The 13,979-nt window shown below is 40.9% G+C and overlaps 1 protein-coding gene across 1 annotated transcript; it reads right to left on the minus strand.

Moving 5' to 3' along the window:
- Positions 1-1,337: 1,337 nt before the first annotated feature.
- On the minus strand, positions 1,338-12,690 carry kiaa0232 (KIAA0232). Its single transcript, XM_080874253.1, has 8 exons — positions 12,333-12,690; positions 9,973-10,539; positions 9,587-9,727; positions 5,915-5,984; positions 5,733-5,817; positions 2,253-5,604; positions 2,010-2,118; positions 1,338-1,581 (listed from the first exon to the last, which is right to left on the minus strand). The coding sequence occupies exons 2-8, from the start codon at positions 10,207-10,209 to the stop codon at positions 1,565-1,567; spliced, it is 4,011 nt and encodes a 1,336-aa protein (XP_080730379.1). The 5' UTR covers positions 10,210-10,539; positions 12,333-12,690; the 3' UTR covers positions 1,338-1,564.
- Positions 12,691-13,979: the final 1,289 nt, after the last annotated feature.

Here is a 13,979-nt window from a genome sequence, read left to right on the forward strand (position 1 = left end):
TTGTACCTTAGTGTAGTTACGCCTTTTTTTAGATTGAACATTTGCCCCACCACTTACACTGCTATCAATCTGTTTAGCTGCAGCAGGGAGAACCAGTTTTGGCCTTTCCGAGGATGGATAGAAAATGAAGACATGCTACCTGCAAGTATTTCTCCTTCTGCTGTTACAGGAGAGTAAGACAACAGATAGGTTTCATTAAAATAAAAATCCAGCCAAATTAACTAGGAAGGGCAAGTTTTCTATTAATTTTCTTATAGGTTATCTGAGGGACAACAAATAAAATTTTTGTCATCTTTAAATCAAGAGTCATATAATAAAACTGCAACTTCAAAATATTTTGAACGTATTTATAGCACCAATAGTGTGTACCATTAAAATTACAAAAGAAACAGAGAGACCCCCCCCCCCCCCCCCCAAAAAAAAAAAACCCACACACGCTCTCTCACACAACCTCCCACCCCAAATAAACAAATAAACAAACACAAAAAAAAAAAAAACCAACAACAACAACATATCTCATTCAATTGCAATGCAGGTCTCTGGAGAGAAAAACAAAACATTAAAAGAAAACAAAGACTGTAGTCATGTCTTATCATGATGGGTTATTACCCCAAATCAAACGTTGCCCCCCAGTGTCTTTTACAGCATTGCATTTTCAAGTAGATTATTAGTATTTTTTGCCAAACAAAAAACTCATTTGATTTCCTTATTTTTATTCATTTGTTTAATATTTTTGCGACTCACAAACCACACTATATCTACTGCTGGATTCTAAAAAGACTATCACCATTCCAAAAAAAAAAAAAAAAAAAAAAAAAAAAAAAATCTCTCACATGGGGAACAGAGATTCAGAATGAAGCTGCACACATTCTCTACTTCACATTCAGAAAGTCATCCAAACAAACTAAACTTTTAAACTGAACTCTTAAAAGTCTTATGGTGTCATTCAAAGAAAAAAAAAAAAAATGTTGTATCGTCTTTCTGAACACAATCTTGTAAGTAGAGGATGCGATAGCAGTCGTTTTCACACAACTACAAAGGAGGAGTGAGGCTGGACAAACATACCGAACAACCATTCAAAGACCACCAACTACCAGAGACCTAATTCAAAAAGCAAAAATGGTGGTAACAAAATGGACAACAATAGAACAAAAGATTGTCCCTCCTGATAACTGTGAGACTTGAAAAGGGACCAGTGTACAAAAGAATCAACCCAAACAAATTCAAAAAAAAAAAAAAATGCCTAAATGCTTAAAAATGCACATCCGCACATGGCATCACTCAAACACAGAACATATTTTTTTTAATTTTCCTATTTTTGTTGATCCGATTGTTGATTACACAAGGTTTTTTTTCTCCTTTTTTTTTTTTTCTCCTTTTTTAAAGTTAGAAAATGAAAACCAACAGGGTTTATGCATTGTGGGATTTGGAGGGGCGTCTCAGAAAAAAAATGAGCCTAAATTAGGTTTTCCAGCTCTGAGATGACCCTGAATCATTGCTGGTAGAGAGGTCCAGTCACAAAAGGAGAGGAAGAAAGGTTTCCTCTCTGCAACAGGTAGAATATTCAAATGTTGCTGCTCCCTGGAGAAGGACAGAAAGAAAAATGGTCAGATTCTTAACTAGAACTAGACTAGACTAATGCTACAAGCAGAATGTCTCTAGATACCAGAGTAGCAAAATTGTAAAAGAAAACAACTACAGTTTCGGTAAAGCAGACAATTATATGCTGAGAGAAAAACTTAATTCCAATAATCTCCCAAAAATAAAATCCCCTGTACAAGATCTTCAAAAAACTTGTCTCAAAGTCAAGTTCATTGAGATTCAAACTTGTCCACGTGGCCTCATTCTCAATTATACACAAACTTAGCAGCCCACGCAACCCACCCAACCAACGGGGTGATGACTATACCCCATCAGACTTTTACAGCTGAGAGGTAAAAAGTTGTTTCATGTGTTCTACACAATAATGGCATGAATAAGATAAGGATCTAATGTTTTCCAAGTTTTACCTGTGCACTGAGATCCAGGGAAGAGGGGGGAACAAGTTGTGTTCTGCCACCAGCACTCATCTTGCTGGTTCCCAGTTCCTTCCTGTTCACCTGTATTTAACAGAGAGAACTAAATAAAACAAATACACAGTTAGTTGTTTGTTTGTTTTTAAATCCGTATTCATCCAACAGATTGATTTCACAGCAAATGACAAAACACCGTGTAGAAATTGACAATCAGAAATCATTTGAATAAAGACTTACCTCTGCCACATCTCCAATAAAGTCGTAAGCAATCCCATACTTGGGAATGTGACCAGTTGGTGAACACGAGCAGAACCGCTTTTCTCCTGAAGATTCGTCTTTTTGAATCTTGGTGACTGAAGTGTCCGTCTGTCCACCTGCACTGGTAACAGCTGCTGCTGTTTTGCAGTCTAAGCAAATCTCTTGCTCAGCGATTGGCAGGAGGGTACTGGAGCCCTCCTGTGAATCCAGAGAGGTCTGAGCACTCTTCTCCATGCCAGACTTCTTTAATCTGGGTAAGAATTTACCAGATTCCAGTTCTGACTTTCCATAATAAGGGCCCTCGCACTCTGCGTCCTCCTCCAAAGGTTTCAGGTCTGCCTGAGGATCATCGAAGACGTCAACTGGTGCTAGGATGGGAAAACTTGTCTCCTCTTTGTCAGACTCAGCCTCAGAATCACTCGCTCCACCAGGGGACAACTCAGAGGCAGATATTGGTCGGAAATGGGTCCTGGGGGAAATACGAATGGCCCTGTACTGTGTCCGATTGATGCCATATATTCGAGGGTGAAAAGCTTCATTCTCAGAGTCTGAGCAAAGAATAGATTTTGGCTTGAACCCTGGACTGAATGACGCCATATCCTCAGGCTCAAAGGAACACTCAACATGAAGGACTTGAGAGAAGGGACTGTTCAAGTTGAAGGATGCAAATGGGTATTCTAAACCTTGATCCTCACTATGCAGGCCTCCATAAGATCCAAGCAAATCTTCATGGAAGATGAAAGAAAATCCCTTATTCAATCCATCGCCACCTCCTCTAATGGCCTGGTCACTCTGCCCAAAGGACACCAGTGGCCTCCACAGGGGCCTGTGCCCAGGTGCAAAGCAGCTGCTTGTGTTCATGAACACATCAGTGCCAGTGATGGTGAGCATATCTGAGCCTGAAGCAGATGCAGCTACAGCAGCGCACTGCAGCAAGTTATCTTGGGCATTACTTGGTGGCACAACAGCCCAATTCTTATCACCGCTTAGTGTCTTCAACTCTCCATATACCCCTCCTAGGATGAACGACGTGCTTTCCTTGTCAGAGTTCAAGTCCCAGGGCTTGGACGGAGTCATGTAATCCCCAGCACCATCTAACTTGGAGAGTTTGTTTTTGGCCAAGTCCTGCTCTTCTTTCTTGCCTTCCCACAGGTGGTATTCTGACCGCTGCACTGCTTTTTTCTGAGGTCCCTGAATTGGAGCTCCTTTCGCATGCACCTCCAGACAGCTGCAGCAGTAACCACCTGACTCCTCTGAGAAGAGGCCCTCACTGGATTTTTCTGCTCTTTGACGTGACGTTACAGATTTGCTGTTTCCAATTGCAGTCCAAATGTCTTTTATTATCCCTGAGGTGTAGTTATCACTCTGTTGGTTTGTGTTGTCCGAAAACATGCCGGTGCTATACTGTTTACTCTCGTCCTCTTCCAAAGCTATACCACAAATGGACTCCAATTTAGATTTTTTGGTGAAGGTCTGATTGGATGCTGTGCTAACACTGACCTCCTCACACTTACGGCCAGAGTCTTCTTGCAAAAAATCCAAGATTTCATCCTCGAGATATGTACTAGTCAGAGGAGGTATTATACAGTTAATCTCTTCACTGCCAATTTGAGCAACATCTTCTGCTGGAACGTTTCCTTGCTCATTATCAGAACGAGTCTCCTCCGAATGAGACCACGGACTGCACGTTCGCGTTGATAGGTTGGAACAGTGTTCAGTTTCGTCAAAGGCACTATTTTTGGTCCATATTAGCAAACGAGACTGTTTATTTGAATGTAGGTCGAGACAGCTACTAGAATCGGTGTTGTTTTCGTGACCAACGGTGAGTGAGTCGCATGGAAAAGGAAAAGTAGGACTGTCGTACTGCAGCTCGAAAAGAGAGAAGCAGGATTGTTCACTGGTGGCTTCAGGAACGGGGCACTCCTCCAGATGTCCTGACAGTTTGCTCAGTGTGAATGAAACACTATCGAGGAGAGGAGAGAGACGGATGGGAGAGTCTCCTATGAAGCTTTCTCCATCTATATCCTCTGAAGTAGATGGTGAATAACATCCCCAAACTTGCGCCATGTTTTCAAGATCCTCCATTAAATATCCAACAGATCCTGAAGCTTCCTGCATTGCACTTTTCCCTTGCTGCTCAAGGCCATCTAACACTAAACAACATTCTGCCTCAACGTCTCTTTGCTCTTTGCTTTTCTGTCGAATCATGCTTAAGATCCGACTCTCTTGTATTGAATCTGAGGCACTAGTATCCAATATGGATTGATAAATATCTACTTCATAGAAGTGAGTGAATTCAGACAGATGCTTGTCATCTAAATCTCTACTATCCTCTGGCTGAGGGCAGCTTGAGGTCCCAGTGAGTTCAGCAGCTTCATCGTCTGCTTCGCCAGGCCCTTCTACAAAGTGCCCATCCACAAATGAGCCTGCTGCTAGGTATGCTCTCTGGTACTCATTGGCGATGTAGATTCCCTGGATTCTCTCCGGCAGCCTCTCCATGTTGGTTGACAAGGAAAAGCCACCGGGAGAATCTACCTTGCTTCGATATTTTGTTTCCAGCTTGCTTTCTCTGCTGCTGAAAGGTATGAAATACTCTGTTATGGGCTCAGTGTACCAAAGTGGCTCCTCCATGTATTCTTTTCTGTTCCTGGCCTCAATTCCGGACTCTTTTGCTTCCACCCAGCCTGGATCTTTACGAATCTCTTTCAGCGGTCTCTTCCCCTTTTTGTAAGGCTGTGGTTGCTTGGCAGTGCCACCGGTGGTGCCACTACTGCTCCCTCCAGTGTTTCTTCGCTCTTCTTTATCAAGAACCTTCACCTGCAGCTTCACTTGCCCACTGTTGCGTGTTCTCCTGTTCTTTGCAGCCTCCCTGGACTTGTGCCTTATTCTAACTGCCTTGCTTCTTGATGACTTTGAGTCACCCTGGTTCCCACTTGAGCTTGAGCCTGCCTCACTAGAGCCAGAAGACCAAGATCTTGGTCGGTATTTGCCCTCAGATCTGTGTCTCATCTGTCTCTTAGAGTGGACAGTAGGTTTCTCCTCTGCTGTTGCACCACTGTGATATCTGTTTTCTTTCTCCTTCTTGCCTCGTCGTTGCTGGCCTCTCTCGCTGGTTACAGTAGTGATGGTACCACACGCCTCTAGGTTTCGCTCCTTTGCAGCCTCGCCTTCACTGTTGCAATCTTTGGGGGAAGAGGTGTCTGTGCTAGTTTGTGGGGCTGCAGAGGATGAGGAGCTTGAATACGTACAGGCCTTAGCCTTGTTCCACACTGTCATAATCTCCTGGAGACAAACAGATTTCTCTGACAAAGGAGGAAAGGCTTCATAATACCTGCAGATATAAGAGATGAGGAAATGGGAGTTACATGCAATTTAATTCAAATACAACTGCAAAAGGTCACCTTTATTTTTTAGTAAAACACACACTTTGGATGAAAACGCCCACATTATATAGCTTACATTTCCACCTGGTCCTTTGAAGAGGGGGACTCAACACGTTCTGGAGACTGAGAGCCATCAGATTTCCTTCTAATCTGTTTTTCCTCTGCACAAAACATTAAACACCAAAACATCACATTAGAACAATCACTTAATGTTTTTAAATGAAATGATTATAGATTTGATAACACAGGATATCAAACCTTTCTGTTTGTTTTGGATCTCCTTCAGTTTAGAGCAAAGCTCTTCAACAAGGCTTTCAATTCCAGAGTTCTGCACAGATGAAAAAGACAAAAAGATTAGAGATGCATATTTTTATACTGTACTTAATAATTCCAACAACGACCCAATTTTGGACAGCAAATCTCAACAATGAAATTTATCAAGATATTGCAGTTTTCTTGCTTGTTTAGTAACAATATAAACTGTTTTATAAAAAAAATATTTGTCATACATGGTTCAAAACAAGAAGATTTTAATATTAAATAAAGTAACCAGAATTAATGCAAAAATTATAGCTTTTTAATTATTTCATTCAGATGGAAGAAAAAAATGCCATCCAACCCTGCCGGTCCTTCTTTTAAAATAGTAATTGCTCCCGTTTGTTAAACTATGAATCAACTGTGATTAACCACAATATTTTAGAAAGCCAAGTTCCGTAGCCAAATGAATCCTAATTAGTGCTGTTCCTGTTAAATTGAGAAATCACTTAAATAGAACCCATCTGACAAGGCAAAGTAGACCAAAACATCTCAACACACTCTACATCATGTCACAAGGCTTTGGGACTCCAGCAAACCACGGTGAGAGACATTATCCACAAACAGAGTAAACACAGCTGTCTGGATGCATGCTGTCCAGGATACTACAGCTATGAATGGGAAATATATATATATATATATATATATATATATATATATATATATATCTCTATCTATCTATCTATCTATCTATCTATCCCCATCCCAGCAGATCCCGGGAACAACATCGGAGATCCCTGTCCAGAAGAGCGCAGTCCTGGGAACAGCTAAGATACTGCGCAGGACCCTCAAGCTCCCAGGCCTCTGGTAGAGGACCCGAGCTTGAAGGATAAACCGCCCGCAGGGGCGTGCTGGGTGTTTTTTTATATATATATATATATATATATATATATATATATATATATATATATATATATATAAATTGCTCCTGCTGAAGACTGAAGATGGACACACAAAGTCATTTCACTGCGTGATATAAAAACATGTTGTACAACCAGGCTACGAAAGAGGATGCTAGCAGCTGGAAATGCATGACCCAAATATAAACAAATGATTTGACCAAGTGTGGTTGAAGCACCCGCTAGTTCAAATTTGTAGGACAGGAAGAGCAAATGCTGAATGGAAATTACTAATGCAGCTGCATGGTAGCAACATAGGGGTGGTTGAAACGTCTGACAAGGTTGATTTCCTTTCGTTATTGCTAAACAAAAATGTTAAGCAGTTATTTTAATACTTCTACTTAAAACTTACAGAAAAAAATAAAAATACTGGCAACTGCCAGTGCTACCCCTCAGCCTGCTAGCACACACATCTAGGTTTGCTGTTATTGAGTTCACAAGATTTTCAGAAAACATGACCTTGACCTCAAAGTCAGAGGTCACTGAGATTCAAAATCCCAGATTTTTAGTAGATTGAAAATCCAACATCCCCAACATTCTCAAGTTATCGCATTCACAAAGTTTTTAGAAAACTTGACTTATTACCTTAACCTTGAGGTCAATGTCACTGGGATTTGAATTGATCCTAAAAAAAAAATTTGACACCTACGGTATCAATTTCAAAATCCTATGTGTCTCATTCAAGTTATCACATTCATTTGGTTTTCAGAAAACTTGACCGAGGTTGAGGTCACTGAAAATCTCAGATTTTTTGGGTGTCCACACCAATCTCCCATCTACCCACCAGGTTGGGTGACAAGGATATCCCATTAGCCTTTAAGGCCAAGAGGTAAAAATGAGAAAATGATAATAAGTTACTAGAAAAAAAAAGGATGGGAAATGCTCTTCATTTACTTATAAATCCTGCTGCCTGCAAGCATCAATAAAATGTTGATCAGTAATTTTTCCCACGCATTTCAAAATATTTTTGGAATATTTGACACATTTTCTTGGAATATTATGATGTAATTTTGAGGCTCTAGAGTCCTCTCTTACATGGAACAAGGTATAACCTTCCCAAAAGTGGCTAGCCTAGAAAAATTACACTAAGACCCACTGCAGGCCTTACTTGCCTGAGTCATGGTCGGCATTCACGACAATAAAAAATAGACAGTGGGAAAAAAAATGGCACCCATTGAAAAGTTCCTTGGTGAAAACCATTGCCATCTAATTTGCCTGAATTAAAGCAAAGAGTGGGCCAAAAGCTGTCCACAGCAATGACTGCAGTTCTTGCTGTCAAGGGTACCAGAGGCAACATTTTTAATGCAACATGCAAGTGTGACAAAAAATGGGAGAAAACAAACAAACAAAAAAAGCACAATCCTGCCTTAGATAAGACTGCAGTGTTCCTAACACTACTACTCTTACCCAAATGAAAGAATGAAAAACACAAGATGGACATAACTTGAGCCAACTGAATTACAAAAGCTCAGGCATGCTCAGAAACAATTGTTCTATATTTAGCTTTGGTACAGAAATGCTTTCAAAATGATAGAAAACCCCCCCCAAAAAAACCCCTCCACTAACGATAAATAATTGACTTACGCGTTTTTAACAATGTGCAGTTGCTACATATACTGTTACAATACACTGCTTCCTTCAACAGTTGAACAGAATGTGAAAAACAGTAACTGTAACAAAAACAACAACTTGTTTAAAATGCCAGCTTAAACCAAGGAGTCAGAGCAATGAGCGTGAAACAAATAAAAACAACCATTTCTCAACAGTTTCACATATTTGTTGTTCATTCTCCCAGACAACAAAATTTCTTCCCATACCACTTCATTAAAAGGAAACCAAAGTTTTCTCCTCCCTGTGTTTCCTCTTGCATCATTGTGCTAATGCTGGTCAGCTGACAACCCACAGACTCTGCTGCAATTCCGTGCACTGTGTACTAGTTAAAAAATAGAGTGCAGAGTCCAGTCCCCAGGGAGGAGCTCCACACTCCTCCCTCTTGCCTTGCAGATCCTTCCCCCTTTCTCCTTCCAGCTATTTACACTGTGTCATTCTCAGCTGAAGCACACACCCCTTACTACAGCTGACCATACATTAAAATGCCAGCAATTTTTTTTCTGCTGTTTTTCCCCTTCATAAAAATAGAAATGCAATCTAATTTATACTTGTGTAATACCTTAACCCCTTACACAAATTATGTTGATTTTGAAGGTCATTTAGAAGTCAGAATAGCACTATTTTATGTTCAATAGAAACTTAACTCCTGACAGTAATATACCCCTTCTAGTGCAGACTAATAGAAGGTGTGACCATCCAGCAAAAAAGGTGACTATGCATTTTCAATACAGATCTCCATTTTACACTGCTTTGGCTTCACATACTGACATAGCTTTATTCACAGTCTATCCACTGCGATTCAATCAATCAGGAGCTGCATGACTGCACCTTAACAAATGACAAGAATACTACAGTAACAGATTCCTTACATAATTAGCACCACCATGTCTCTTGTATTCAGACTGCTTTTCATTCACAAGTTTCCCAAAAAAAATGGAGTCAGTGACAGTCACCGACAGGTTTATCAGGTTCCAAAGCAACAGTGATTTGAGTTCATCACTTTAAACCACAGAAAATAAAATCATTAAAAATAAAGCCTAAGTTGTGTCATAATGAACAGCTGAACAACCGCAGAATTACAAGAGCCAAGTAGAAGAAAGCTTACTTCATCAGATGCAGAGCGGAGACATTGCACAGCGGCTTGCTTCTTCATTTCCTCAAGACTCAGATCGGTCCCTCCCTTCTTCTTGCTCTTGCCCCATTTCTTCCCCGTTCCCTTCTCCCATCCCAAGAAGATGTCATTTTCCTTTCGCACACAAACCAAGAAAAGTCAATCACAAAGCATTTTAAAATGTAAAGGCAAAGAGCAAAACTCAAAAGATTCCTCTTTTGAATCAGTGGTACAATTGCCAGTTGAAAGAAAATCCACACTGTGAACCTCTCCTGGCAAACTGACTTATTCCCCTGATGAGACATTTTTATTCCTACACCAGCAATGAAAATAATTGCTTTAGGGTAAAAGAAAATTTATTTAGATTTCTGAATTCTCACCTGGTCTTGTAGGTCATAATCATAACTGTCATGCAGGAGAAGACTGAGAACATAGCGGGTGTAAATCATGGCATCAATCCCGCACTTCTCAAGCTCCTGGCCTAGCCAGCTTTGCACTGGACCCAGCGAATGAAGCAGAGACATCTTTGAGGCAGGCAGGGGGCCCACAAGAGGGTAGGGGCAAGAGAGGTTCTCAGGAGGAGCAGGACCGTCTGAATCGGTGCTCACTGGACGCATGGGACCTCAGGTATTGGCCATTCTTGGGTAGAGCAACATTATGACAGGTATTTATTGTTGGGTGGTTGGTGGAGAAAGGTGCAGAGGCGATTAACCTATCTGAAAGAGGAGGCTGTCACTCCAGCAGTACAAACTACATGGGGAGACATGTAGAATGTTTTTTTGTTTTTGTTTTTTTTTTATTGCTTTGAGCAAAAAGGGGGGATGTTACTCATCAGGCATGGCTTAATGCTGCTGATAGATTTCAGCTTCTGAGCAAAACACAAGACGTGTTTGCATTTTAGTCAGAGGGGTCCATTTTGTGGCTACGTCTTACTTCACCGGCACAACCTGAAACAGAGTAAACAAGTTTCTCACATATATTTTCAATGTAGAATGCAAGAGAGCATAGCAGCGTGAATCAGGACCTTTTTTTAAAAAAAAAAATAAAAAAAAAATACATGAAGACACAAGTTTGCTCCTTTCAGCTGAATATAAGATGCATTTTATGGAGGAAACAAAGGAGCATTTAATGTTATAATAGGTTCAATTGTAGCATGTGTGTCAGATAATCAAATCTTTAATTTTTTTTTTGTTTCTATAAAATCTTAACAAGTATGCCCAATCTCTTTCAGCAGAATAAAAAGGTTTGTTTTAAGCAATGTTGCATTTCCTCAAAATATAGCCGACTGTGACCCTTCACATAATTCTCAAATGCTCATGCTATTCAGGTCTGCATGCCATTTAAGTGACAGACAAAGTGAAACATGTTTGTAGTGCAGGGCATGAAGAAATCCTTCCTGTTTGACTACTTTTGTGTATCACGATCACAAAACATCCGCATTGTTTCATGACTAATATCGCCAATAAGTTCTGTATTAGCGACAAATCCAACAGCTGAGTGTAACTGCGGGCAGTGAGCAGGGGAAGGCTCGTATAGCAGCGGTGGATTAGGACACCGACGTGAAGAGCAAATGGAGGCTGCGGCGATTTGATTGGCTCCAGTGCTCGTCATTCAGCGGTGGTATATTATAAGTTACGACATAAAAAGGTCGAGATATGAAGCATTAGAGCTTGTCATCACGTGATTCCAGCGGCCGACACCTTTATGTATAAGAATGTTTATAGAAGTGCAGATGGACAGCAGCTGAAAGGTTAGCTAGCTCGAAAACTACTAAATATGGCTGACCAGTATCTCCAACACAGCTGTTTCTTAAATGCACACCATCTCCGGCCGGCAGTTAGCTTTTCACTGCACGACACCAGACCAACTTTATCCAACAGTACTCAAATTATCCCACATGAGAAACAAATGCGTGCCGCTTTAGCGGGTTTATTGTGACTTAGCGCAAATATTAACTGACTTAACGTCACGCCGTTGAGCTACCGAGTGCGGCAAAGCAACTACAGGGAAATCTAGAAGAATATTTAGTATTAGTCAGAAATGTCATCACCATGCCAATATACCATTTAGTCTGGCATTAGCCAACAGCTGTGGCGTCAGCTAACGTTGCGCAGACTTATGCTATAAGAGTCATTTTGCAGTCAAACAGCAAGGTTAGCTTGACCACCGACCTTTAGCTAATAAGCCGTTAGCCAAGTTAGCTGCCGACAGCTTCTCATTTTTGGTCATAAGACGGATTTTAATATTAATGCGACTACTACCTAGCATACATAATTATAACGAAGTGTTTGTTTGATTTGGTTCGTTTCTTCTTTTTTTTAAATCTGAAGACTAACGCTACTGAAGTGGTGAGCAGGTAAACGGAGCTTGTTTCTATACGGTGACAGAGACCTGACAGTTCTCTATTAAATATATCAACACGCTAACATTTGAGCAACTTTCTGTAACACGGCACATGAAAATAGCAAGCACAGAGTCAAAACAAAACGGAGATGCGTTTTTATTAAAACCGAAACAACCATTACATAAGGTTAGCTACGCTTGTTGTTGTGACCGAGGGGGAGGAGGAGCGCCTGCCCGGTAGCCTACAGAGGACTTTCAGACGTTTCCCTTCAAAATTGTGCGTCATATCGTCGTATATAGGCAAAGCAGTAAGCTGCTTAAGCATGAAATACAGAGTAGGAACTAGGATATTTCAATGCGAAAAGAAAACTTCCATGTGAGTCGCTGGTTTACGTACCTGCCGTTGGCTGAAGTTAAGAGAAGCAGCGAGAGGGGAGCGGCTATTTCTCTCCCGCTGCTGTTCCGAGCTCGAGCTCTGGAATCTGTTCCAGTCGCATAGCTATCATGGACGCCGACAGAAATGGCGCTGTTTTCACGTCTGGTGCGTCTTCAACAGCGTCAAGGAAACTGGCGTCATTCGGGCTCAAACGTCAGAGAAGGTCATACTGTGTCGAGACAGAATGCGCAGAGCCAAAATGTCCGCTGAGTAATGGCAGTTTCATTTAGAAACGGATCCCAAATGCACCGCCCTTTGCGTTCGTATCCAAGCAACAACGCAAACCGCTGCTGATCCTGCTCGTATGGGTTGAACCCTCCGCTGGGGTATTGCATCAGAAGGCCATCTAGTACTGTCAAAGGCGGGTCTGACGGGGTGTCCCCCACGCCCCCTGAAGGGTAGTTTCAGTTCCGGCGTCCCCCCACTAAAAATTGCTGTTTTAACAAAGGAAACGCCAACATTCACTGCGTGGGAATACAAACTTGAGTTGAAACAAGAAGAGAGAAAATCACTGTGTCCTATAGTAAAACGGATGATACAAGTTAAATGCAAATTTCATTCAATAATGACGCCTTCTTGTCTGAGTTCTAAGAAATTGTAGATATTATTCAACAAATTTCATGTACACATTTTGGTACAATTAAATAACATTGTTCACTGTGACATGCTGTCTCGTTGTCATTTGAATGCCAATAATGAAGTAGTGTACTCTTAATTTGACACTTTTTCATAATATGTTTTTAATAAAGCAGGTTAAGTCTAAACTGATGCAGAACTGATGCAGGTGATGACCACGCTCAGCATATTTATCTGTATGATTCACAAAAACAAGTACATATGTCAGACAGTTTTGACCTTTTGCTCTTATCAATATGAGACAGCTGGAGCTTTATCTCATACTGTCTACCATCACTGGTTTGAGTGCAGCTTTTGAGTGTCACTTTTACCACTATTACTATTTATAGCTCTGCCATTCAACAAGAAAAAGATTTAATATTTAGGATTTTGTAACAAGAACAACCAGCATCTCCAGATTACTGCAAATAGGAAAAATTATGGTTCAGTGGCAGTAGTGTGTGTCCACTGGCAGTTATGGATCGCCCATCTACGTGCAGAGAGCATTTGTTGAGAAATGGCGGTGGTGTCAAAAATATGTGATGCAGCCAGTCCCACATATTTTTCTATGTGTTGTTATTAATCCATCAGCCAACTGTGGAGAAATTATAACATATGAAGTAATAAAGTAAAACTGAGTGTTAAAAACAGCTACTGTCTGTAGTTTTCATGCTGTATTTTTTTCATCTTTGATGGGTTTTTTGTGCTTTTCTCTTCTACTGTATGTGTCAATCAAGTATTCAACCAATGCGCAGTGTTGTCCACATTAAGCAATACAGTTGAGAGCATGCTCATGTTTGTACAAATCCCCTCTCTGTAGGCAAATACAATCACATAATCATAAGACTGTGTATTTTGAGAGGGGGTTGATGGTGCTTGTTCTATGGACTGCCTTCTAATAAGGATCTATAGTGTGGCACTCTTTATCTGACCCCAGGGGTTATGACCTTTGTGCTGAGACGAGCCAAAGCCTATTGACCAGCTGTTTCTACC

This window comes from Rhamphochromis sp. 'chilingali' (genome assembly GCF_963969265.1).
Source record: "Rhamphochromis sp. 'chilingali' genome assembly, chromosome: 1".
NCBI classification, from domain to species: Eukaryota; Metazoa; Chordata; class Actinopteri; order Cichliformes; family Cichlidae; genus Rhamphochromis; species Rhamphochromis sp. 'chilingali'.

Coding starts and splice junctions, on each gene's coding strand:
- kiaa0232 (XM_080874253.1), bottom strand. CDS start 10,209: ATGCGTCCAGTGAGCACCGATTCAGACGGTCCTGCTCCTCCTGAGAAC. Junction 5,818..5,914: donor GATCCAAAACAAACAGAAAG/GTTTGATATCCT, acceptor TGTTTTGTGCAG/AGGAAAAACAGATTAGAAGG. Junction 2,119..2,252: donor TTATTGGAGATGTGGCAGAG/GTAAGTCTTTAT, acceptor TGTTTTATTTAG/TTCTCTCTGTTAAATACAGG.